General features: G+C 48.2%; 1 protein-coding gene across 3 annotated transcripts in view; it reads left to right on the top strand.

Annotated features, from left to right (window-relative positions):
- TAB1 (TGF-beta activated kinase 1 (MAP3K7) binding protein 1) overlaps positions 1–27,742 on the top strand; it is a 332,479-nt gene that overhangs the window by 288,683 nt on the left and 16,054 nt on the right. For all 3 annotated transcript variants that reach the window (XM_069652950.1, XM_069652949.1, XM_069652951.1), the window contains one exon: positions 6,629–6,785. In XM_069652950.1, the coding sequence (XP_069509051.1) occupies positions 6,629–6,785 (157 nt within the window). The remainder of the gene's footprint in view (positions 1–6,628; positions 6,786–27,742) is intronic.

Here is a 27,742-nt window from a genome sequence, read left to right as displayed (position 1 = left end):
TGTAGTTGAGGGTTTGGTTAACTCCAGTTGTTCGAATAGGTTGCTTTCTTTGACGTCTTTCCAGTTTTTTTGTGGTGGTTGTGAGTTTAGGAGGTTGGATGCAGACTTGAGTAGGCAGAGTGATCACGAATGGGATGATGAGATGGTCGCTCCACAGTATTTGTATCGGCGGTGCCCTGGTGATGAGTTTTTCCTCAGTGAAAATTGGGTCCAGGGTGTGTCCTGCCCAGTGTGTTGCCCCTTTTACTAGTTGTCGTAGTTTTATGGTGGAGAGTTGTTCAATCGGTGAGTTTTGGGAGTTGGCGTGACTGTCTTCTTCGAACCAGATGTTGAAGTCCCCCAGGATGATTAGGTGTTCGTGGTTGATGGCTATGTTGGTGATTGCTTCTATGAAGTTGTCGATGAAGGATGCATCATAAGCTGGTGGTCTGTACACCAAGATGAATGTGATGTTAATTTTGCGCTTGCTGTTAGGTGTATGACCATGGATTCGCAGTTGAGGATGTTGAGTGGTTCGTCTGTTTTGAATGCTATTGCGATGCCTCCTCCTTTTTTGTTTTTCCTGTTTATGTGAAGGCATGTGAAGTTTGATGGAAGGCAGCTTTGGAGTGTGATTTTGTAGTTGTCATCCAGCCATGTTTCTGTGATGAATAGGATGTCAATGCTGTTGCCATCAAGTAGGTTGAAGATCTCTGTAGAGTGTTTTGACATGGATCTTGCGTTAATTAGATTGCAGTGGAGTTTGGAGGTGTAGTTCAGTTTGGCTTTTCTTGTTAGGGTCGTCTTCTGATCTTGTTCAGGTGTAGGTTTCGAGTTGTCGGCTTCCTCAAAAAGTTCTTCTAGGTTTTGTCTTGGGTTTTTGTTTTCATCGGGTTCGTCTTGCAGGAGTCGATTGGAAGTACTTCTAGCTTTTGTGATGTAAAGTGTTATTGCTTCGGTCGTGTGTTTGTTGTTTCTAGTGGTGTTCGCCCTTCTTCGTGATTTTGTTAGGTTGTTTAATGTTGCTGCTTCTAGCGTTGCGTTGGTTTGGTCTGGTGAGCAGTTCTAAGCGAGGTATGCAGTTAGGTAGAGGGATTTGTCTCTTCTCTCAGTGTTGGTTCGGTTTTTTTATCCCGTCTGTGGGGGTGTGTTCTGTTGTTGCAGTTCTGGAGTGTTTGTTCTTTCATCTTTTCTTTCCCTCGGGCTGGGTCGTTTGCGCGGCATTATAAGATTCCAAGTTGTTTAGTCTTCGTTTGTTTGCTGATGACCCGTTGGTACTGTTTTGGTCTGGTTGTCTTGTGGTGTCGAACTTGGTGTGGATGCTGTCCACTTCCGGTTTTAGTCTCTGTCTGTAGGTGGTATTTCCGGCTGATGTTGCTTAATTGGTTCAGTCGCTGTATTGGTGGGGGTATGGGAGGTGGTTAAGGATTATATAGTTATATAGTTGGCGTTCACAGTGACTCTCTTTAGTCCGTTTCCCTGAACGTGGTTCACTGCGGTGAGTTAGCCATGGGGGCTTTAGGAAGGACCTGCACTGGTTGAGGAGTGACTTAGAGGGGCGCAGCTAGGACTTGCTGCCTTGATGCAATCTGGACAAAGAAGCCCTGCTAGATTTGAGAGACAGGTCAATCAATGCAATCCGAGTATCATACACTGTAATTTGGAGACTGAGCCCTACTAGATTTGAGACCTGTATAGTGGGAGAGAGGCCTATCAATGCATTCTAGATCTCATACAATGCGGTTTGGAGACAGAACCCCTACTAAACTTGAGAGACCGGTATAGTGGGGGAGAGGCCTATCAATTCAGTCTAGATATCGTACAGTGAAATTTGGACCTAAAACCTTACCAGATTTATGAGACCCGTATAGTGGGAGAGAGGTCCATCAATGTAGTCTGAATATCATTTAATGCCATCTAGACACAATAGCCCTGGTAGGTTTGAGAGACTGGCCTATCAATGCAGTCTAAACATCATACAGTGCAACCTGGACCCAAAATCCTACCCGATCCGAGAGACCTGTATAGTGGGAGCGAGGCCTATCAATGCAGTCTGAATATCATTTATTGCGGTCTGGAAACAGTAGCCATGGTAGAGTTGAGAGACCGGCCTATCAATGCAATCTGAGTATCATACAGTGCAATTTGGACCCAAACCCTACTAGACTCGAGAGCCCTGTATAGTGGGAGAGAGGCCTATCAATGCAATTTGAGTATCATACAATGCAGATTGGAGATAGAACCCTACTAGATTTGAGAGACCTGTATATGTCTATACAGAGTGCCTTGCCGGTCAGATTGGTCCAGTATTAAATAGTGATTAAATGTTGTCTAAGTTTGGGGTGAGGGAGAGAGATGCAGTGGGAAGTAATCACCTTGTTTGCTATGAGTTTGGTAAGTGGCTTGGAGTCAAGGGTAGAGTGGTTGCTCTATTCCTGATCCAGGCCACTCCTACCTTACTGGTCCATTGAAGATGATGATTGACGGCTGGCCACTGCTTCCTCTGTTGACACTTCTTGGAGCCGCCTTTGTTGGAGCCGCCCTAGGGCCCTTAGCCGTAGGGCTGCATGGCCAGGGAGCTGCCCTGGGAGGAGCAGTGATGAGAGCCGAGAGGACCAATGGGGGCGGGAGGGGAGGAGGGAGGGAAGGGGAATCCGGAAGAGGGCCCGGGGTGGGAGCGGGCCGGAGCGGGGGATGCAAAGGGCCTCAGGGCCTAAGGCAATACCCAAGGGCCGCAGTAGCAGACAGGGGCAAGACTCACCATGCTCCGATGGAAATGGAGCTGGTGAGTCTTGCTCAGCTGCTACACTGCAGACTACATGGTCCACGGACCAATGGGAGCAGGGGGACGAGGCGGGAGGGAAGGGGAATCTGGAAGAGGGCGCGGGGTGGGAGCGGGCCAGAGTGGGGGATGCAGAGGGCCTCAGGGTCTAAGGCAATACACAAGAGCCGCAGTAGTAGACAGGGGCAAGGCTCACCGTGCTCCAATGGAAAATATAGGGTGGCCTCCATTTCCAGGGATGATGCTTGATATCGAGCAACATTTTCGACTAGACCAAATTTTAATGTACATTTAGCTGCTTCCATACTCTGATTGGTGCTTCAGACCTCTCCCAAAAGGAAAGGGGATGATGCACTTAGTACAGTAGTCTATAAAGTGATTAACTTTCTTCCTCTAAGTCCGCAGAGGGCTTGGATAGTTCAAGGAGCTACTGTTAGGCAGAAACCTGTGCAGTTCCCTTAGGGAACACTGCAAAAGATTTAGGACTGCAGGTGTTAGCAGTAAACCCACTTGGTAGCAGTCTGTACCACCCAGATTTACCTGGTAGCTGTGGCTGAGAAGAGTTAGGCAGTATGCAAAGTATACACAATAGGCACTCAGATACAATAATACAAGAAAACACTGACCAGAGCTTTGGTATCAATGTATATAATTATTTATTTAAAAACACACTGTTTGAAACACTCCAGCACTCTAATTCTAAAATATTCTAAACACAGTTACTATTGTAATATATCCACCCCTTTTTCCTTATCAGATAAGTCACTGTAAAACACCACTTATTTTCATACAGAGGTGAGCGCTTAACTAGATGGCACTCCAATAAGTTTGTGAGAAAGGGAGGGAAAAAGACAAAATATGGAAAGGTTACACCACTCTAAAATTCAGGAACACTGTTAGCAAGGCAGAAGAGCAAAAGTCACTGGTGAGCCAAAGGCTGGGCCCACTCTTAGAGAGAGCAGAGCACAAATGCGCCCAAGATCACACAGTTACACTAGGCTTAGAAAGTCTTGCAGAGGGTTCAAAAAGAGTTTAGAGAAGCTTAGGAAAATTTAGCCAGGTTGTCCCAGGCTAACCCAGGTTCGAAAGCCGGGGGCTAAATCTACCCCGTACATTCGGTAGCAAGGGAAGCCAGGCGGGACACGGTACCTTAAGTGGGAAGGATCCTCCACCGGTGGCAGTTGTTCCTGGTAGTGGGTGCAAGTTGCGTCATCGTCCAGGGGAAGAGAAGATCTTGACTTGGAGGAAAGATGAAGGTCGTTGCACTACCAGGGAAGAAACCAGCCGTGGAGTTTTCCGGTTAAAGGTGGTACCTTTGTTCGCGGTCGTGGTAAAACATGGTATCCCGGTTGCCGGGGTGCTTGGCACAGGCAAGGCGGCCACGAGGTACGTCGGGAAGGCGAAAAGACAGTGAAACTGGTTATCCCCACCAGTCAAAGGAAGAAGACTCTCCGGCGGGAGATCTCCTCTGTCGTTGGGAAAAGTGGTGAGACGGTCCAGCACGGCTCCACCGGTGGTGGCGTTGTGGCAGGTCGACTCAGCTTCTCCCTCGTCGGATTCTTAGGTCCTGTGGTGACTTCTGAAGTTCCAGTCCCCAAAGCCCTGCTTTTATGCAGAAACCCCCCATTCACTCAGCCTAGCTGTCACTCAAACATGCTAAGTGGTGAGCCGGCCGGCTCACCACTTGGGCCAATCAGGATGGAGTGCGACTTGAGTTGCCTAGGCAACTCAGTCCAGGGTGCCTTAATTCCCCTCCACCCCTCCTAAGTACCCCAGACAGAGTGGCACCACTTTGGAAGGCTTCTGTGGAGAAGCCCGCCAAAAAGTGGAACAAAGGGCTCGACTTGGGTTGGAATCACAGAAGAGAACACAAACGCCATTTTAGAATCAGGTTCTGGCAAAAAATACCAACCGGAGAATTAATATTAATTAAATAAACCGGCAGTATGTTCGAGGCTACCGTAAATAATTAAATAAAGATAGTAGCCTAAAACAATGGGAAATCCCATAGGAAAATATTTGCGGTTGAATATAAAAAGTAGTATCCACTGCCACCAGCCAAAACTCGATCAGGGGGGACAGAGACGTGCCCCTTCGACTAACAGACCCCAGGGCAATTGAATTGCCCCAGCCAGTACGTCCACAACATGATGGTTTGTACTGGTTCTGTTCAGAATTTAAGACTAGTAAAGTCAATGGTGACTTTACATGCCCTGGGAGTCAGTAGTCAGTCCCAGGGTATGGAGTCTATACTGAGGGGTCACTATGACACCCCTGTGTTACTGCACTGAGGATGCTGTGTAACACACATCACAAAAACACATGAAGCCCTATGGAGTAAAAGACCCCATAGCCCATTAACACATCTAGATTCAAAGAAACACACTCAAATCATGCCCAAGAGTGAGGGTAAAAGAGTATCACTCTTGGCAGGAGAAAAAAATAACCCCAAAAATCCAGCAAAGCTGCTGGGGGACTCGCTAGGTTAGGAAATTCAGCCCACACAACGAGAATTCTCCCTAACAGCTACCCTGACCATAAGAAGGTGTTGTGTTTCCTCTGCCTTACATCCTCTTGTGTGCAGATAGTGTTTGCATATGGCTTCCGTTTGGTATCCATGATCCTCCATTAGCTCAGAGACCACTCTCGAACATCGTTTATAAAGTGGAAATGGTGGACTCGCACGTCCAAACAAGCTGTTGTTGCCTTTGTTATTCACTCATTAGCCTCTGTACGCATTTACCATAAATTCCTCAGTCTTTGGGTAAATTATCACAGTGAGCTCCTGAAAAGTGGTCCTTGAGAATGATCTTTGGCAACTGCAGGTCAGGGATTCACTTATAAATGTGCTAGAACTGCAGCAAATTTTCTAGCGCAGAAGTGCTTTGTGCCTTCACAAAGAAAAAGGAATTTGAAACAGACAGGCAACACAAGTCCAATATAAGTTATGTGAACAAGCAAGGGAGCGCATTGGGATGCAGCCTGTGGAATAGAGGTTGGGAATGTAACGTTGAACGGAGATGCAATTGTTTTTTTTTCTCTCAAGTTTGGCATCTTCCTCTCAGGGATCCGTGCCCATGCAGTGAGGGGCTAAAGCAGTTTGCACTGTTTTCAATGCCATCATCCTCTAGAACAAACTGCAAATCAGCCATGTGGTATAGTCCTCATTTGTAAAAAGAAAAAAAAAAGTTCCATCAATGCTCTGTTTAGAATGGATGCACACTTTGGTCTGGTCAGGATGTGGAAATATGTGGAAATATCTTAATCAATTATCTCTATGAAAAGACTACCTCCCCCACTGTAAACTCCTGCTTCAAAATCTTCCTGTGCGTCTAGACGACTGGATGTGTCCCAATTAAGTGAATGTTACTCGCTGTACTGACTCCTGTATCTGAGTGGAATGGAGACTTGTCTGGAGGTTAGATTGATAATGGACTTTGTCTTCTTGCTGTGGAAGGAATGTGCTAGTCCATAATGTCGTGCCATGCAATCCCGAATATGGGTCTGTGGGTTTGAAGGGACTACTGGTACAAAGGTCATTATATTGTATAGCTATTGCAATGCATCAATTTTACAGCCGTCCATGTGACACACTGTAACCTACTTCCAACCAGCACAGGGTTTAGGTGTTTGATGAATCGCCACATATGACTGCCTCCCTTTGTCCTTTTTCGTGGTTGTTCACACCACCTTTGTCTAGTTCTATGGAGCTTTACTACGGCTCTTTCTTTCCTAAATTGGCTAGCATCCCTGGCTTCATTCCATTCATTCTTCTGTTGCTTTATGTTGGAATTCCTGGTTTGTGGTTTGAATAGACGAAAATACTGTATACTTGTGTAATCTATTTGTTTTTCTTACTCTGTGCAGGAGGACGTATATACCCTGTCTCAGTACCATACTCCAGTGCTCAGAACACTAGTAAGACCAGTGTCACACTCTCACTGGTCATGCCCTCACAGGGGCAGATGGTGAATGGCAGCCACAGCAGCTCTACCCTGGATGAAGTGACTCCCACTCTGACCAAGTAAGAACCTTTGGAGGATGAAGTCTGCAAGACCATGTCCTAATTGTTGCACAAGGGCATAGATTTCATTGATTTGATTTGGAATTTATATTGTGCATATTCTTACAGAACCAAGCTGAAAACCTGCATCTAAGCGCAGATGTTCAATTCCTATGACTACTTAAAACATTACCAGAACAGAGATTCTGATGCTTGTGAATCTGCTTAGAATCAAATGCTTTGCATATAGTCCGACATGTAGTGGTAATCCCAGAGTATTGCATCTTTCATTTAGAAGATCGAAAAGGGACGTTGACATGGGTGTGACTGTAATACTATCCCTAACGTTACGTGTAGTGTACCCAAAATCCTTCACTCGTTAAAGTCCCACAGATTGTTTTTTTCCACCTATCTAGTCAGTCGCACACACGGAGCTCGTATAGTTTATATTGCTTTGTCTAATTTAAACGGGTCGCGCTTAATTTCCTCAGCAGCTGCTTTGATTGTTACTCGACAACTGATCCTGCCTCACTTCTGACGGTCCTTCTATGGACGACTGTGCAATTGATTTCCTCACTCATTGGCCCTTTGGGCCCGGCCTCACAGTCGGTAGAGTGGGGCCTTGTTATTACTGACTTTCTTCTCAGAATACCTCTTTTTTGCCCCTCCTTTTACTTTTTCTTCAGTCTGGCGGCCGCTTCTCTCTGTTATTGAGCGAACACCCTTTAAATTCTGCCCGTCTTGCAACACCAAATTTCCCTGGAAAGATACCAATCGCCAGTGCAGTCGGTGCTTCCCTCGTGACCACGACGAGCAGCGTTTCAAGGCCTGTAAACCTATTTGTCCCAAAACCTTAAGACCGTCACACTAAGCTGTGGGCGGCCTATGCTATGCAGGCCGAGAGTCACTCCCCCACCAGCAACTTGGAGTCTGTCGACAGCCACAACTCCAATTCAGAAGCTGTAGACTTAACGGTGGAAGCTACGTGTTCCCATGTGTCCGGCCCCGACCCGACAAGCATGTTTGCATATGGCTTCCGTTTGGTATCCATGATCCTCCATTAGCTCAGAGCCGGCCGGCTCACCACTTGGGCCAATCAGGATGGAGTGCGACTTGAGTTGCCTAGGCAACTCAGTCCAGGGTGCCTTAATTCCCCTCCACCCCTCCTAAGTACCCCAGACAGAGTGGCACCACTTTGGAAGGCTTCTGTGGAGAAGCCCGCCAAAAAGTGGAACAAAGGGCTCGACTTGGGTTGGAATCACAGAAGAGAACACAAACGCCATCGGCAATGCAGTGGGAAAATCTCAGCCTCGCATACCCTATGCCTAATCACACAACCCCTATGCTTTCTTAAACGGATCCGCAGAGAAAGCCTTTGATGCCTGCAGGCCCGTCAAAAGTTTTGACAGGGGCTTCGGAACCTTGTGCTTAAGCATCCTCTGCGCACCCACTATCGTGGCCTGCACACAGCATGAAGTCTTTAGCGGGCACTCCCATCAAATCTTCGGCCTCCGATGCGGTATCATCGAAAGATGCGCCAAAATGGCCCCATGTATCCAAAACACTCCCGCAGCGGTGGGAGAAGCCTTCTAAAGCCCGTCCACAGGATTCTGACCCTAAAAAGGCCCCCTTTACTTGAGAGGTATTCTCTAGCCTCTCCCCCTCTTTCTAAGGCCCTGCATTAGGATCCTGTTCAAGCTGCTGAGTCCTTCCCTCCCACTGATGAGTCGTCTCCTCTGGGTGTAGTAGAGACATTTTTGAAGCATGTATGGATAAAATTGCTGAATTTATATATTTTTTGGACCAGTTTTATAATCTCCTTAAAAGACATAGGCCTGTGGATTCTTGTCCTATTCCTCTCAAGTCCCAGAGGCTCAAAATGCATCCCCAGATGAACAGCGACCACAGGAACCTACTGTTGATGTGTTCCGAGATGACCAGCAAATCTACTATGTCCCTGTCCCAGGTCAGGCATCTCAGGACTCCGGCTCCCAAGACCCAAACTGGGACCCTGCTGATAATCAGGGCACATGGCACACTACCCCTTCTAATGGCCCTGACCCAGACAACATCTTTTTGGACACTCCTCCCATGGTTCAACCCAGGGACTCGTCACACATTGACGACCATAAACTTTTTAATAGCCTTCTCAAGAAGGCGGCTGACCATTTTAAAATCACCACCTGAAAAAAACCATACCTGATTCGTACTTCGTGGAGGATATACTTGAAGAAAAGTTAAAGGTCAGCCAAGCTATTCCACTGTTGAACTCGGTGAAGAAACGTCTGGCTCCATCCTGGCTGACACCCTCTGTCACTTAGGCAGTCAACCCCTGAGTAGAAAAGATGCTCTGTCTGGTGCCCTCAGACCATCTGTATATTAGAGGCCACTTTGTCCCCGACTCCCTGTTTGTTACAACCACCAGGAAACAGGCAGGAGTGCCACTATCTTTGTTGGAGTCTTCCCCCAGACAACAATTGCAAAAAGATGTATCCTCTGAGCAAACATGTCACCACCTCTGCTACCTTTCGTACCCAAATTGCCAATAACACCATGCTCCTTGCGAGCTATAGGGAATCTCCTACACGAAGGTCTCCAGAATATCCCGGAGCCAGCTTGTGCCCAACTTCTAGCTCTGGTCGCTGAAGGGCGCCAAGTGACGCAAAATATCCTGAAAAGTACTCTGGATTCAGCTGAAATGGCAGGACGCATCGTCGCACAAGGGACTCTCCTGAAGATCGAAGGCTGGTGAAAAATTCGTGATTTAAGCTAGATACTCCGGCTTCCCTCATCAATAAGCTGGAGGAAGATTCTGCTCTTTTTGGTAAGGCGGTCGATGAGGCCCTGGAGACCGCCAGAAAAGAGCACAAGACTCTCAAATCACTCAACTAGATCTCGGCTAAACATTTGTCCAGCGAGGGACGTTTAATACCCACTGGCCCTTTCGTGGGCAGTTTTTCTCCCGTTCTCCCAGGGGCAGTGTGTCGGTAGGATCCCCTTGGTTTTTCGGTCAAGGTACCTCCAGCAACTTCCAGTCCCCACAAGTGTCATGGTCATGAAGTCAGGGGCACAGGCATGCAGGAGTCGCATGCACAGGAGACCTGGGTGGAAACTGTCCTGGCGCCTCTGGCGCCAGGCTCATGAACAAAAGTAAAAAAGAACATCCATTTAACACCCAAAAGCTTTTATTATGGACATAGCACTTCAGATGTATTAACCTTGAACATTCCATCCATTAAGCAAGATGCATTAACCTTGAACATTCCATCCATTAAGCAGCCCCAAGTGTATTCTTGGGTGTGACTGTTAATGGATTGCCTTTGCACATGCTCACTCTCTAGGAGTGGCAGGGTGTGGCTGGTAAGCCAGCCCTAATGGGCGTGTCCACGATCACAGCTATATAAGCTGCTCCGATCCTCAAGACAGACTCTTCGCATTATTCTGCACTTGTAAGCAGCGTAATGCTCACCGTCGCCTGAGGTCAGACTTACCTTTTGAAGATCTTGCTTCCTGGACATCCTGCTTCCTGCCAGCATACTTACCAACTGGGGGAAGCTGTTCTTACCTGTACATCTCTTCGGTGAACCAAGTATTCATCTTTACACTTTCTGGAACGCCGAAATCTTCATCTTGGCACCGCAGCACAACACGCTCCATTGTCGACAGCAGCGCCTGCAAGGAAAAAGGTTAGACATCGAAAAAACAGTCGGTTTAAGGTTGCGCTTTGCCATACTTCTCGCTTTTCCTTAAACCATCACTTACCTGCTGTCAAACATTGCAGTAGCATCCATCTTCCATCTGGCCGCGTCTCACAGCTGCATTGAGGCCACATTTCCATCTAAGGGAAGAAAACAGAAGAGAGACATTATTGAGGGCAGAAATAGGAGCCAACATATAAAGACATTAAACGGAACGCACAGCATCAGAGCTCGAAAAAGACTTACCAATCATAAGGAGAAGCATAGTCGCAGCTGGACTGGACTAATCCTTATCAGGCATCAGTGAAGGAACTAGATCCCATTCGACGCGCCCCTGCCAGAAGTAGCAGGACGGAGAGCTTATCTTCCATAATTCACAGGTGAGCTTTATGGGCCGGCGTATGCTCACAGAAATCTGTACTTTGGGGGAAGGGTTCGAGAGGTATCACCACGTACAACCGCTCACAGCTTTTCTACTGAGGGAGATGCCTGAAGGGGGTGATTCAACTTCAGGGAGGGCTGCAACCGTACCCCAACTCCTCTGCAGAGACCAGGTGAGCGTAAGAAACAGTAAGAAACAGCTGGGACTTTGCGGGAAGGGTAGAGGGAGAAACTCTGCAGCCAAAGGCTCCCCTGCCCCAACCAGCAAATGACTCAGCAGTATGGCTCCCCTCCCTTGTCTCCCCTGTCGGGGGACATCCAACTTCTTTTACCCACCCATGGGAGGGGATCACTTCAGATCACTGGGTACTCAAGACCGTCGCCCATGGGTACTGCATAGAATTCCTGCAACCACCCCGCTACCATCCACCCAAGAGCAGACGACTGTCGGCAGAGCATCTGCAAATCCTGCAGGAAGAGGTCCTGATCCTTTTAGTCAAGGGAGCGATCAAGGTCATCTTCAGGAAAACAAGGGTATTTATTCAATATACTTACATTACCCAAAACGGATCTAACCTTGTGCCCTGTTTTAGATCTCTGTCCTGCAAACAAATATGTCAAGCCTCAAAAGTTCAGGATGACAACTCTTCAGGAGGTAATCCCACTGTAGTAACACAAAGATAAGGTGTTATTGCGCACACACCCACTTATTGTGCCTAAATTCATCTAAGTTCCACGTGAATGAATCAATAGAACTTCAAACTTTCTTTCAGAACCCAAATAACTCGGCTTAAAGAAGCCTCCATACACTAGATGTTAGGAGAGCAGTGGGATAATACATTGAAAAGACTACACCGCTAAGAAAGACAAACTCATTATTTGTCTCTGCGGCAGCTGGTAGTGAAGCATACCGTGTCTCTAAATCAGTTATTTCCAAATGAATTGTTGAATGAATCGCACTTTGTTACTCTCTTGCCAAGAGAGACTTGCCATTTACGCCTAGAGCTCACTCTACTCGAGGCATAGGGGCTACTACAGCCTTTATTGCAAATGTTCCCCTTTATTCTATTTGCAAGGAAGTTACCTGGAGTTCTGTTCATACATTCACTCAACATTACTGCTTAGACACACGCACTAAGTCTGATTCTCAGGTGGGACAAGCGGTGCTAAGACATCTCTTTGCTACTCCCACATCCCACCACCATCTCTTGGTACTGATCGCTAGTCTATGCACAGCATGTGATTCTAAGCAGATTCATAAGCATCAGAAGGCATACATTTCTCACCGTCATCATATTCCTGATGATTGTATCTGCTTAGATTCACATGTGCCCACCACTATTCCTCCCCGCTTGGAGTAGAAGGAACATAGACATCTTAGAACTTCTTTTCTCTGTACTCACTCACACATTCTGTAAGGCTCCCTCACGGCAGAACAAAAACAACTGGTGGGACTTTGAAGCATGAAGGAGTTTAGGTACACTACACGTCAAGTTAGGGAAAGTGTTAGTTTGAAAAAAAGCTGCAATACTCTGCGATTACCTCTAGATGTCGGACTATTTGCACAGCATGTGACTCTAAGCAGATACAATGATGAAAAATACGATTATGGTGAGTAAAGTATGTCTTATTGGGATAAATCGGGTTTTTTCAGAAAAGGGTAATAGAAGATATTTTCAGTAGTTCAGCTGGCAGTGCATTCAAGAAATGAGGGCCCCTAATTGAAAAGTATCAGTCACCCTGGGAGACAAAGTGAGAGAGTGGCACAACCAACAGACCTTGCCCGATCGAACAAAGCAAATCCCGATTTTAGAGACCAGATGGCTGGATGCCACACCGTGAATACACTTGTGCATTAGGCTTAACAATATAATGTCAATCCATTTCTGGACAGGGAGCCAGTGCAGCTTTCTCCGATACACAGAGATGAATACTGTTTTAGAAAGATGATATGATATACCACTCTGATAGTGGCATCCTGAGTCAGTGTAGCTGGCTCGCTGGTGCTCCTAAGAGGAGAGTTCCGCAAGTCTGTAATTGACCATTGTCCCCACAACCACGGCACAATCTAGTTTGGAGATAAATGGCAAAACAGGTTTTAAAAGTTGATAAATGATTTCACAAACATAAGCATTACTGCCCAGGCATGCCTGCAATATACAGCCTAGATGTTTTGCCTTGCAAGAGAAGGTGGTTGCAGCATCAAAAATGGCAGGACAGGGAGTTGTAGCATACAAGTCTCTTAATAGATTTTTTTCGGCCAAACACTGTAACCTCAGTTTTAGAGGGATTAAGTTGGAGCTTACTAATAAGCATTGGCACAGGCCAGAATACGTTCAGTGACTTCAGGTTGTGATTTTAATCTAAAATAGATTTGGGTATCATCCACATAGAAAGGATAGTTCAGTTAAAACCTAGCAAAGATATCCATTAGTGGCCTAAGATGGACACTGAACAATATTGGGGACAAGGACGACCCCTGGGGCACTCCACATAAAACAGGGAGACTTTTGGGAGTAAAAAGGTCCCAGTTTAACTGCTTGAGTTTGATCTTGCAGGAAAGAGGAGAAACACTTCAGCCTGCCCTCTTAAACCCGGGCTACCGCAGTGAGTCTAGTCAACCAACAGCAGGCCATAATCAACCATCTAGTCTCCCTTTTTGTGCGACTGATATGTTGTGTTGCCATCCTGAGGCTCTAACCCTCAATAGCCATTTGATGAATGTGTTACACTGTTGCTAGTTATGTTACAGTCCTGAAGCGCAGCTGTCCCCTCTCAGGTTTGGGGTGTGATGCACTTGCTATACTGAGGCTACTATGGTTTTGGAAAGATGCTCTGCCAACCATAGCAACTCCACCCAACCCTTACATTAGATAACAATTAAGATGTTTCTTTAGCTCTTGATTCACTTTCTGTCTGGCCATTAGCTACAGGATGATAACAAGTGGTCAGACTAACCTCAATCTTTAACTCTTTGCAAAACGCTTGCCAGAACTTGGACACAAATTGAGGCTTTCTGTCAGAAATCACCAGAGACGGCAACCCATGAATTCTTACAATATTTTGTAAAAAGCCTGTGCTAATGAAGTCATAGCTGACCCCTTCATAGGTACGACATGACAGAATATCAACCGCAACCAAAATGGTAATATAGTTCTCGTCCGGAGGTAGATCCACAATGTAATCCAAAGAAACTGTATGCCATGGACGTGGCGGAATGGGTAACGGTATGAAGACCTGCTGGTTTTTGATTCTCAGGCTTAACTCTGGCACGTCTCACAGGTTGCCACATAATTCAAAACATCCTTACGCATACCTTCCCACCAAAATTCCCTGCGCAACAGTTACAAAGGTTTTCCTAAATCCAGGATGTCGTGCTGAAGGAGAATTGTAACAGTCCTAAGTCCTCCTCCCGCAGCTCTTCAGAAGGCACAAATAACCTTGCATCTATGTAAGGTAAACCCACTTTTACCTGCCAAACTGGATCCTGCTTCACACACTCACTCATTTGTTCCTCAGACATCAGTTGATATTGATATTTTATTTCTATCGTGCTCGTACACAAGTGTATCAGAGCGCGACAAGGCAAGGGAGGGGAACAGGGGAGAACAAAACTGCAATCTTACTAGGCCCAGTGACATTAAGAACCCGCAAGTGCATGGGAGAGGGGGAGGGGAAAAGTGCATGGAAGGGGAGAGAAGTGGAAAGTGTGAAGCAGGGGAGAAACAGATAAATAACAATAAATAGATAATAAAGGCAACAAACAGTGGTAGTGCAGCCAGCAATTTGCAAGTGCTAGGTTTAAGGCAGTAGACAGGGTAGGTCTGGTAAGTGCAGGAAGAAAAAGGGGGGGCTGTATGGGTATAGATACATACCCAAGTGCAAGGGGTGGCCCAGAGGCAGTGCGGGAGGGTGGCAGGGTAAGCAGGTACCTGGGCCTAGAGGACAGAGGGTGGCCAGGTGCACAGTGCCAAGAGAGAACAGATCAGCAGGGGAGAGGGGGAGTTGACAAATCTGCTCACCAAACTTCTCATCCTTTCACACACCTCCAACCACAACATTCCTCTCCTGCAACATGGGAACTGGAGTAAAAGGATCTTCCTTTATACTTCTGGGATAACATCTTGACAATGCGTCAGCCTTACCAGTCAGACACCCTGGTTTAAACGTGATCATAAAGTCGAAGTTGGCAAAAAATAAGGACCAACGCAACTTTTGAGGTGTTAACATCTTGGCTGAACGCAGGAAAGTTGATTCCTGTGGTCTGTTAAAACTGTTATTCGATGTCTGGCACCAAGAAGGTAGTAACTCCACTCCTAAAACGCTACTTTGATCTGTCTGAAATGGTGTAGTTCCTATCTGCTGCTGAAAACTTCTTTGAATAAAAAGCCACCTGATGAAGTAGACCCGTAACTGGATGTCTCTGGGATAACGTGGCTCCCATAGTTACATCTGAAGTATCTGCTTCCACAAAGAACGTTCCTTAACATCAGGTTGCAGCAAAACTGTTCCTGTGGCAAATTCTTCCTTCAGAAAATGAAAGGCTTCCTCTGCTTCTCCCCCCTAAACAAACTTCAGCAATTAAGTAATGGGCGTCACCACCTGGGAAAAGTCTCAGATAAATCTGCGATAAAATTTTGCAAAGCCAATAAAACTTTCAAAGTCTTTTATGCTGGTTGGTGTAGGCCTCTCAAGAACCTCCCTTATTTTACTGGTTCCTATTTCAACCCAGCCAGAGAAATCGCAAAGCCCAAAAACTCAAACCTTGAGGTATGAAACTGGCTCTTTTCCAGCTTCGCAAAAAGATGATTCTCTCGCAATTTCATCAGGACCTTCCAAACATGTCCTTCATGTTGACTCTCTTCCCTGGAGAAAATCAAGATATCGTTGATGAAAACAACCACAAAGATGTCTAGATATTCCTGGAGAACTTTGTTGGTGAAAAACTGAAATACTGCTGAAGCATTACAAAGGCCGAACTGCATCACCCGATATTCGAAAAGTCCAGAGTGAGTTTTGAATGCCATCTTCCATTCTTCTCCTCTCTAATTCTCCCAAGATGAGACGCCCCTCTGAGATCCAGTTCAGTGAAAACCTTTGTGCCCTGTATCCAATACAGCATCACAGAAATCAGTGAAAGTGAGTATCGATTCTCCACTGTGATTTTATCTAGGGCTGTATAATCTATGCAAGTTTTTAAGGTCTTATCCTTGTTGGACACGAAAAATAAAGGCGATGCAGCTGGCCACAGAATGATGAATGAAACCCTTGGCTACATTTTCCTGCAGGTACTCCTTCAGATGCTTGTTCTCCTTTTCTGTTAAGGCATACATTCTGTCACAAGGAATTGGTGGCCCATCTTCCAAATCAATTTTGCAATCAAATGGACGATGTGGTGGTAACTTACTAGCCTCCTGCTCACTAAAACATCTTCAAAGCCACGATAACACTCAGGCAAGACTCCCACAATCGCTCCCACCACGTCTTTCCAATGTCCCACCTGCTAAATGCTCCCCTTGACTCACCTCCTTAACCTTACCATCCTCGTAACCTTTCACAGTACATTGACCCAAACAAAGTTCTGATCTAAACTCTACTGTTCTCCTTGCCTAATCTCACAGGGAATTATGTAAAGTCAGCTAGGGCATCCCCAAAATGATTTGCAACTGGGTGCATCTATCATTTCAAACACAATTTCCCTCAGCTATTCTCAACTCCAACAAGCCAGTTGTTTGAGTGATTGGACCAGAGGAAAGTTGTGTGCCATCTACCACTCTAACCTGTTCGGGGATTTCCTTTTATACTACTGGAACACCCAAACCACCGGAATCGCCGGAATCCAATACACAAGGATCTCTACCCTTTCTCAACTCTCTGCGATTACCACTAGATGTCGGACTATATGTACAGCATGTGAATCTAAGCATATACAAGCACCAGAAATATGACTATGATAAGTAATGCATCTCATATAAGGGTATGCACTTTTGCCAGGTACAGCTCAGGGCTCCTGGTCAAATGCTTTGTGTGATTAAACTGGTTGAAATTGTGATTGGTAATGCCTGGTCCCAATCCACACTTCGAATGGATTATGTCCTCCAACGTATTCCTCATTTTGAATTACCAAATATGAGGAAATGTGGGAGATTGGGACCTCCTAGAAGACATAATGGAAGTGTTGCTTTCGGCAAGAAGACCAGCAACTAAGTCTTTGTACTGCTGCCGCTGGAATATGTTTTTCGGCTGATGCAGAGATGGGAATGTAGATCCTTTTCTGTGTGGCACACCAATGGTGTTATCCTTTTTGCTTCATTTAGCCAACCAGGGGCTCCAGGTTGGCACTGTGAAAGGATACCTGGCGGCGCTATACATTTTTAAGCACGTGCCAGAGCCGGGATCTTATTTCAAGAACCCTATCGTAGTGCAATTCTTAAGAGGGCTTACTAATGTGTGCCCTCCTGTCCCTTTTAGGGTACGTGTACGTGTTTGGGACTTGAACCTTGTACTCAAATACCTAATTTGTGCTCATTTTGACTGTCCATTCGTATGCAAAAACAAATAAAACTCCTCGGCATAATTGGGAATGCACAATTGCTTTTTTCAACTCCTCAAACCCCTCCTCCATTGCCTCAGTCAATTCTATTTTTACCTTATTCACTTGTGCCGCCTTTAAAGCTTGCAAAAGGGGTCTTATGTATGAACTGTAATCGAACACCCAGGCTTTAACTTAGTTGCATAGCCCCAGAAATTGTTGCATTTGTTTCACTGTATTTGGCTTTGCAGGTTTCATAATCGCCTCAGCCCTTTCAGGTGTCACCTTCTTTCCTTCATGCAAAATCAACTGCCCTATCTATGACACCTCTTCTTGGCAATATTGTAACTTCTCCTTGTCGTATCCCTTGTCTGCTAGAATAGTCATCCACTGATAACAATCTTGTCTGCACTCATCTTCTGTGGTGCTACAAATGAAAATGTCATCTATGTACTAGATCACTGCACTCTTAAGATCTATATTTCCTAGATCCATCTGTACGACTCTGTTAAAGATCGATGGGGACTCAAAGTACCCCTGGGCAAACGAGTATGTTTCAGTCAAGTTTGGCAAAACGTAAAGGAAGTCAAGTCTTGCGAGCCTTTGTGCAATGGGATCGAGAAAAACGCATTCTTCAAATCGATCACAGTGAAATATCGAGCTTCCACTGGGATACTGCATAGTATCGTCGCTGGGTTAGGAACTAAAGGAAACTCTGCATCTACAATCTGGTTAATCGGTCTCATAATCTTGTATAAATCTCCACGACCCTCCTTTAGATTTTGTGATCGGATACACCGCGTTATGACCCGATGATTCCGATGGCACCAGAATACCTTGTTTCATCAGTGCTGAGATGGTCTGAAATATACCCTCATCAGCCTGTCGAGAGATGGGGTACTGTCTTGCTCGAGGTAAAATCGCTCCTGACTTATTTTGACTTCCCCTACTTCTTTTAATAGACCTACGTCATAAGGGCCTTTAGACCTAAGGACACAAAATACCTTTTCCAAGTCTTTGGTGGACACTGCTGCATTATCGCCATTCGCTGTGGGATTTCCCTTGTTTCTATCCTTTCCAGCATGTGATGCTCATAAAGAACACTACGTCATCATTTGTTCGATCTTCCCTGAACATGTCATCATCCGTGATGTCAGTCAGTATATACCCTTCCTCGAGAGCTATTACTGTTCTCCATGGTCTACCCTCTTCGTCCATTCCTTCAAGCATTGCCATTTCCCTTCGTACTATGGCTTCTTCTAATTCCATAGGGATTGTCTGTCCCCCCTCTTCGTCCATTGGTATTTGTGGTCTAAACAGAAACTCATCAGGTATTCTTTCCCACTAAGCCAGGTAGCCATGTCAATAGAATGCTCACCCCATATAGGAAAACCTCTGGATCTACTGGGATGCCTCGCAGAGCCACTTGCCCTGTGAACGCCAATATACATTTGTCCACATTCAAATAGTGTATTCCTAGAGTGCAGCACACTATCCCTTGATCAGTAAATGAAATTGTCATGTTAAGTTTTGTCATCAAATCTCTTCCCAAAATGTTAACTGATGTCTTTCGTGAATATAACAAAGGAACAGACATGTCACATTCTCCTATAGAGACTGGTCATTCATCAGTAACGGAACTTGACTCCTAGCTCCCGAGAACCCTTGAGCAGTCATGGCATTTCCCAACATTGAATATTTTCCTTCTCGTATACATGAACCAGTAGCTCCAGTGTCTACGAGAAATGAAAAGGATTTGCCTCCTATCGTCACATCGTTCCTTGGTTTCTCTTGGGGGTCTGGTGTCAAAGATAATACTCAACACATCAAGTCACCCTTTGAGCTGTCCTATTGTGGGTACATGCTCATCCCCGTCCCTGTGAAAGGATGTCCTCTTGCCACAGTGACCCCTCCTATTTTGGGTGTCAGCACGTTGTACTGTGTTTGCATACTGCTGTGTCTTGGGGACTTGTTGCAACTGGCCTTGTGGTGGATTCATTTTCACTACCTCTGGCTGTTGTACCTGCTGTACCCGCAGCTCTTGTGTCTGATATACTGTGTGATCTTGGGCAAACCCTTCCCTAGTTTGTGTGATATATGGTGGAGGATAAGCTGTCTGCCCTCTTGAGAATTGGCCATTCTGTACATTCCCTTGGCTACCCTATATGCTTCCAATGTGCCCCATCATCCCACAAGTCCAACATACTGGGGGTGCTCGCCTGACAAGTCCTCCTTGGTTAAATCCTCCCTGGATGCTCGGGTTCTCATTCTGTGTATTCTGAAACCCACCTTGATTATTTTGGAATCCTCCTCCCCTTCCTCTTTAGCCCATACCTCTGCCTCTTGGCACATACCCATAGCCACCTTGGTCCATCGGATGCTGATTATTTTCCTGTGATCTACCCATTGCCTCCTACATTCCCAATCCTTTTCCGCTCGTCAATATCGCCCCTTCTGTGGCATATTTTGACAATTTCTTCTGAACTAACTTGGCTTCTTCGATTTTCCTAGCCGCCTCTTTTTTTTTCTATTTTTCTCCTGCAATAGCAGACAGTGATGCACTATCGTCCGCTGTATCTCAGCCCCTGGGTTTTGCTTCCATTCCCACTTGTTTGTTCATCTGCCTCTGCACTGGCTCAAGCAACCCATGACACAAAATGTGGTAAAATAATGCCACTGTTCTTTTCTCGGCTCTCGCATTCCAAGCTGCCATTTACCTTGAATATCCTGAATGTAAGCAATTGCGTCTTCATCTTCCTTCATCTTACGTGTCCTGATTGCACCCATATCCAATGTATCGGGATACTGTACCCTCAGAGCCCTCCAAACAACAGTTTTGAGGGGATTGGGTCCTCCGACGTATTCTATATCTATGACAGGTAATGTCCACAGCTGTGCTGCTTTGGAAAATCTTTGGCGTCTGCGTCCTGCGTCGATGACGTCGATGCGCCGTCCCCAAGGACCTCCTCCGACGGCCGACGTCACCCGATGTGATAAGTAGGACACACGACGCCCATAGCCTCAGTTTCGTTTTTTCTGCGAACGTGTTTGCTTCGTGAATCTCGGTACGCCTCGACTCCTTGGAGTTGCTGTTTTCTTTCTCGGTTCGTTGAACCTGTTCGGTTGGTGTGAAGACCTGTTCGTGGCGATGTCTTTCTCATATTCGACCCCGCGTCCGGGCTTCAAGAACTGCGGGGACTGTGGGTCCAAGATGTTGGTCACGGACTCGCACGACGCCTGCCTCTGGTGCCTCGGGGAGGCCCACGATACGGACGACTGTGTCGACTGCCAGTCGCTCACTGCGAAGGCCTTGCGAGAACGGAAGAAGAAACGGTAGGTCGGGTGTCTAAGCCCCGGAAGTCGAGGTCTGCAGGGTTTTTGACCGATGACTCGAGGGGTGACTCGCCGTGTCGTCGGAAGTCCGGTGGGTCTCCTTCCAGGAGTCGGTCTCGCCACTCCTCCGCCTCTTCTAGGCATTCCAGGAAGCGCCGGCATAGGTCGCCTTCCCCGTCCTCTTCCGAGGACTCCGCCAGTCGGCGGGTCGCTTATCCCTCCATGCAAGCGACACCGGTGGAATGGGCTTCCTTTGGGAAACAGATGCTAGCGATTCTGGAATCGCAGGGCACCGGTCCGTCTGCGCCTCCGAGTGGGGTCGGTCGGCACCGGTCGAGAGACACCGCCCGTACGCCTTCGGGCTCGGGTGGTCGGCACGGCTCGCGGGAGAGGTCCCGCTCGGACAAGGGTAGCCGTTCTCGCCATGCCCGTTCCAGGTCCCAGTCCTCGACACGCTTGAGACCGCGTGATCCTGTGCCGTCTTCGAAGAAGACGTCGACGATTTCTCTCGAGGTTCCTTCTTCGAGGGGGTCGTCGACGCCGTCAGCGCCCAGGTTGTCGAGAGACACGGAGCTCCGGCTTTGAGGACTGTGTCGACGCCGCAGATGCTGGAGGCGTTGCAGCCGACGTCGACGCTGATTCGCTCGAAGTCGACGCCTTTTCTGTCGACGCCGACTCGCTCGGCGCCCTCGATGCCTTTCGAGGCGGTGGTGTCAGAGGGGCCTCGTGGCACAGGGTTTGCCCCTAAAAAGGCTATGGCTAAGGTCCGGCACTGCTTTGGTCTGCAGAGGTTTTCCTCTCCCCGCCTGGAGTACATTTCAGAGGGTGATGAAGGCTCTGATGGCGGCCTGGTTCCGGTTTCGGTTCCGGATGACCTTATCTCGGGCCATAGTCAGTTTGATGACCTGAGGCAGTCACTGCATGATGCCAGTGGAATGGACACCTCTCCGTTTTGTTGGCCGGAGCCTGGCACTCATGCCGATTCGTCATATTGGCGCCTTATGGCTTACCGAGTACTTGGGTTGGTCAGCTCCCCCAGGGGAGTTCGTTCAGGATGATCTCACGGACATCCTTGATCTCGGTCCACCCACTGACCCGGTTTTGCCTTTTCATATGGCTTTGCAGAGAAGGGTGGCGGCGGCTTGGACTGCTCCGGAGAGTCTCCCGGCAGTGGGCAAGTCTTTGACATGAAAATACTGTCCAGCCAGTAGCGACCCCTGCTACTTGTCTAGGCACCCCACCCCGGAGAGTTTGGTGGTACAGGCGGCTACGGCCCCGGCAAAGCAGGCGTCGTATCCTACCATCTCTCCGGATAGGGACGACGAACGTTTTAACGGCTGGGCGAAGAAAGTGTTTTCTTCTGGGGGTATGGCGCTTCAGGCGGCCAACTCCATATGTGCCTTGTCTCGTTTCACACACACACTGTGGAACTGTGTTGCATTAGCGGCTGATCATATTCCCGAAGGGGACGAATGGGATGGTTTCCTTGCTATGGTTCAGGATGGCAAGGATGCCATGTGTGAGGCCGTTCAGTCGGGTTTGGACTTGGCGGATTGTGTCAGCCGGTCCATGGCGGCGAGCACCGTAATGCACAGGTTTGCGTGGTTGAGGAAGTCTGGGTTCGCTCCTGATGTGCAGTCCCGGCTCCTCAACATGCCCTTTGATGGTAAACATCTTTTTGGCAGCAAGGCTGGCGAGAGCCTTGAGAGGTTGCAGACCTCCAAAGCTGCAGCAAAGTCGTTGGGTGCTGCAGTTCGCCAACCTCTGCCTTTTCGTCCTAGGGGACAGCAATGGAGGGGAGGTTCCTTTCGCTATTACTCGTCCTTCAGTAAAGCGAGAGGAGCTAGCAGTCAAAGAGGCCATCGTAAGAGTGCCAGAGGTGGAAACAAAGGTACTCGAGGTGCCAAGGCCGCTCGGGCAGTTGCCCCTTTGCCCTCAGACAATGCCGCAGCTGCTACCACTCAGTCATGAGGCCAGGTCACATGGTTCGCCGGTTGGGGGAAGGCTGGCGCAGCATCTTGTAGAGTGGCAAGCCATTACTTCGGATGTGTGGGTTCTGGAGATCATAACCCACGGCTACTGTCTTCCTTTTCGGCAGAGGCCTCACGACAATCCACCAGGGAACCTCTCTTTGAAGAGTCCGGATCCGCTCCTTGCGCAGGAAATTCAAGCCCTGCTGGAGAAAAGCACCATAAAACTGGTGCCTGTAGCGGAGAGGAACAAGGGATGGTATTCCCCTTATTTTTTGATTTCAAAGAAAGACGGGGGATTGAGACCCATCATGGACTTGCGCGGTTTGAACAAACTCCTCAGGAAGGACAAGTTCAAGATGGTGACTCTTTCTCAAGTCCTCCAGGCCCTTCAACTTCAGGACTGGTTGGTGTCTCTCAACCTCAAGGATGCTTACTTCCATGTGCCGATCCATTCCAAGCACAAGAAGTACTTGAGGTTCGCGGTTGGCGACTTGCACTTTCAGTTTCGGGTCCTGCCGTTCGGATTGACCTCCGCCCGAGGGTTTTCACCAAGATCATGGTGGTGGTGGCAGCGCATCTCAGGAAAGGGGGATTCACGTCTACCCCTACCTGGACGATTGGTTGATCAGGGGGAGCTCTCCCGAGCAAGTCCTGGATCATCTGTCCGTCACCTGCCACTCCCTTCACAGTCTGGGCTTCTCCCTCAATTTAAAGAAGTCCCATTTGACACCAACACAGCGGCTCTAGTACATCGGAGCAGTGCTCGACACGTCCCTGGGGCAGTGTTTTCCTCCTCAGGTGAGGGCTCTTCACATTCAGCAGATGGTGCACAATTTTGTTTGCCCAGACTCTCCCAGCGTCCGAGTTCTTGAGACTGCTCGGCCTCATGGCATCCTGCATTCTTCTGGTGCCAGAGGCTCGTCTGCGGATGAGATCTTTGCAGTGGGCACTCAAGCTCCAGTGGTCTCAGTCCTCCGGCAGGCTGTCGGACACTATTCAGGTGCCGCCCTCGGTCGCCCGGGACCTTCTGTGGTGGGCCGTCGAGGGCAATCTGATGAAGGGTGCCCCATTTCGGCTTCCCTGGCCGGAGGTGACGATCGTGACGGACGCATCCCTCACGGGATGGGGAGCTCATGCCAACGAGCTGACAGTCAGCGGTCGTTGGTCTCCGTCGGAGTCCAGACTCCATATCAATCTGTTGGAGCTGAGGGCCGTCAGGCTTGCCCTGAAGGCTTTTCTGCCGACTGTGCACGGGAAGAGTGTCCTGATTCTGACGGACAACACGGTGGCCATGCACTACCTCAACAAAAAGGGGGGGCAGGGTCACTTCCGCTGTGCAGGGAGGCGATGCAGCTCGAGTTCTGGGCCATCCAGCAGGAAGTTTCGATCTCGGCAGTTCATCTGGCCGGAGACGACAACGAGACGGCGGACGCTCTGAGCAGGCAGAGCACGATCTCTCACGAGTGGGAGCTGGCTCAGGAGATTCTCCTGGAGATCTTCGCCCTTTGGGGGACCCCTCAAGTGAATCTCTTCGCCTCCAGTGTCAACCGGAAGTGTGAAAGGTTTTGCTCGCAGGAATTTCCTCCAAAAGGTGCCTTAGGAGACGCATTCGTGGTGGAGTGGTCATTCCCACTGCTGTACACGTTTCCTCCAGTCCCTGTCATCCCGCAAGTGTTGCGGAGGTTACGGAGGTTTGGTTCCCTGATGATCCTCATTGCTCCCGCGTGTGCCCGGAGGATGTGGTACCCGGACCTTCTAGACTTGTCCATCTGCCCTCCACGTCGTCTTCCCTACCGAGACGATCTGCTCTCACGGGAGGGGGTCAGGTTCTCCATCCAGAGGTCAGATCCCTCAATCTTCACGCTTGGCTTCCGAAAGGTTGAGGTATAAGGATTGGGACCTCCCTGAAGACGTGATGGAGGTGTTGCTCTCGGCCAAAGTCTCTGTACCGTTGCCGTTGGAGAAAGTTCTGCGACTGGTGCAGAGTTCAGAATGTGGATGCTTTTGAATGCGACATTCCCATGGTTTTGTCTTTTTTGCTTTCTTTGGCCCACAGGGGCTTGCAAGTGGGGATCATTAAAGGTTACCTGGCGGCGCTGTCCATATTTAAGCGCTCGTCTGAAGAGTGTCCATATTTTAAGATTCCTTTAATTTCGCAGTTTTTGAAAGGGCTCACTAATGTGTTCCCTCCGTCACCTTTTTTGGTGCCAGGTTGGGATTTGAACCTTGTTCTTAAGTTTCTTATGGGTGCTCCGTTTGAGCCTTTACATTCTTGCCCTTTGAGGCTGTTAACTCTGAAAACTGTGTTTTTAGTTGCGGTTACTTCCGCTCGCAGAGTGAGTGAGTTACAGGCACTTTCAGTTAAGCCACCCTTCACTGTGTTTCACAAGGACAGGGTTGTCCTTAGAGTTCGTCCTTCTTTTCTTCCGAATGTGGTTTCGGAATTTCATTTGAGCCAGAAGGTTGTTCTTCCGGCGTTCTATCCTCCTTCACATCCTGGTAAGGAAGAGGAGAGGCTCCATAGGCTTGATCCTAGGAGAGCGTTGAGCTTTTATATCTCGCGCATGTCCCGGGTCAGAGTGGACGAGCAACTTTTCATTGGTTATGCTGGAAAGCGTTTAGGACAAGCTGTGACGAAACAGACTTTGTCTCGTTGGATTATTTTAGCTATCTCCGAGTGTTACCGCTTGGCGGGTAAGGACCCTCCGGCTGGCTTGTGGGCCCATTCTACCAGAGGAGTGGCTGCGTCTACTGCCCTGCAGAGAGGAGTTCCTATTTGTCACATCTGTGATGAAGCCACCTGGGCTTCAGTACATACTTTTGTACGTCACTATTCCCTCTATTCCATCAGTGGGCAAGATCTGGCCTTTGGCAAGGCAGTTCTCTATTCCGCAATTTGATTGGGCATGCTAAATTTGTATTCTAAATTCTTTCCCACCTCCTTGCTTGGTACTGCTTTGGGAGTCTGTCATAGATATGGAATACGTCGGAGAACCCAATCCCCTCGAAGAACAAGTTATTTTCTTACCTGGTAACGTTCTTTCGATGGGATGGTCCGACGACGTATTCCATATCGCTCCCTCCTTGCCTTCCCTGCTGCAGAATTTCTTTTGCGATTGCAGCTTGCGTTCCGCAAGGCCTTGTGTGTCTGACTGACAGCAAACTGGTGGCACACGTTCTGGGAAAAAACTATAACTGAGGCTATGGGTGTCGTCCGTCCTACTTATTACATCGGGTGACGTCGGCCCTCGGAGGAGGTCCCCGGGGACGGCGCATCGACGTCATCAATGCAGGACGCAGACACCAAAGATTTTCCGAAGCAGCACAGCTGTGGACATTACCCGTCATAGATATGGAATACGTCGTCGGACCATCCCATCGAAAGAATGTTACCACGTTACCAGGTAAGAAAGTAACTTGTTCTTTGCAATTATTAAATGGCGCTCCGTCATGCGCTGTGTTTTGTGCGGTCACACTTGAATACCCTGCTCTCCTCCATATGTCGTCTTCTCCCTCCCCAAGAATAGCTGCCAGCAGACCCTTAATGTCCCCTATAGCCAGCGGGTTTCCTCCTACCATTTTTTTCTAACTTATAAATCCATTTCCCAGCACCCGAAGTCAAACTCGGGACTTGCACCTTAAATTAACCTTATCCATCTGCAGCCGTGGAATATACTATGGCCTTGCTCCCCCTTTTTCCAATAAGGGAAACTGTGTGAACCCCATCCCACAGTCGGCTCCCATCGTTAGTCTATCCATGGCAGGGACGATTGTCCCTGTCCTTCTCCTTGCCGGTAGTGATCGTACCCTGCTCACATATGGTGGTGATTCTCCCTTCTCACTATACGTTAGTCTTCGGGGACGTTCTGGGCATGGCATGGGATCTGGTGTCCTATTCTTAGTAATTCCAAATCCAACTGTAAGGGGAACAACAAACCCTCATGGCAAGCTACCACAGACCAGCCCACAAGGGACTCCAACAACGTGGGGAGTGACGAGTTGCCAAGGCAGAGTACTGGCAACCAGCCCCCATGGAATTCCACTGATATGGGGAACAAGCAGACATGGCCAAGTGCTGCCTACCCGACCACATGGGACGCAGACGGCAGGAGCAGCAAGCAGACGTTGCGGGACTCAGGATGGACACTGACGAACTCAACGAGCCTGTCAGGAAAGGGCAACTGATGACATCCCGCGCAGGGCGTGGGGAAGGACAGGCGACCTAAACGCTATAGGAATACAGCCCACACTTAACCCCAAAGGTCTGCATCCCTCATACCGTGTGCACACCGGCGGCAGTAATAAACGAAGATTCTGATGGATTTCTTCCAATCTCTGCACGGTTGGGGCAGCCCTCCCACCATATCATGACTTTGTCAATTCCCACGGACGTACCGGGTGATACCACGGTGCAACGCTTCCTCGGGTACAGCATTCAATGTTCCATGATGGAACCGGGTACAGAGACATCATGGCAACCCTCACGAGGAAGATAAGGGGGCAGATTTGGGGGCGGGGGGTAAATAGACTTTCTGTGAACGTCACTTCGGATTGGTTGGGAACCATCCAGCCCCTATTTAAACCAGACAGCGACAAAAAACTGAGGTGTGTTATTCCGTTCTCTTGCCGAACCGACAGACCACGCTGGAGAGAACAATGGTGGAACCTCTCTGGGCCTACAAGGATTAATCTACGGCCCATCCCTGTGCATCCCTATTTGAGAGCCCAAGGGAGAAAGGGGTTCTGCAGGACTGAAACTGTTTCCAGAGTTCTGGATTGAAGAACATTTTGTTTATTTTCTTGAAATAAAAAACCCTTGGTTCAGGCAACTGGCATCTCGTTCTCCATCATTACACCGACCATCTTACCTCTTTAATTGCAAGCTTCCTTCTGGGGCGCACGCGCTCCCTCCTCCTGCCTCGAGGATGGACTCCCTTTCCTCATCTGGCATTTCATGTCCCCAAGAAGTGGGACTATCCTCCCCTTCACCTTTGTCTAAGTTCAGTCTGCTTAAAGACAATGCTCTATGTTCTAGACAGAACAGATTTTCTTCTTCACTTC

This window comes from Ambystoma mexicanum, chromosome 3q (assembly GCF_040938575.1).
Source record: "Ambystoma mexicanum isolate Mex_15411 chromosome 3q, UKY_AmexF1_1, whole genome shotgun sequence".
Lineage (NCBI taxonomy): Eukaryota > Metazoa > Chordata > Amphibia > Caudata > Ambystomatidae > Ambystoma > Ambystoma mexicanum.
This window is presented reverse-complemented; position numbering and strand designations above follow the sequence as displayed.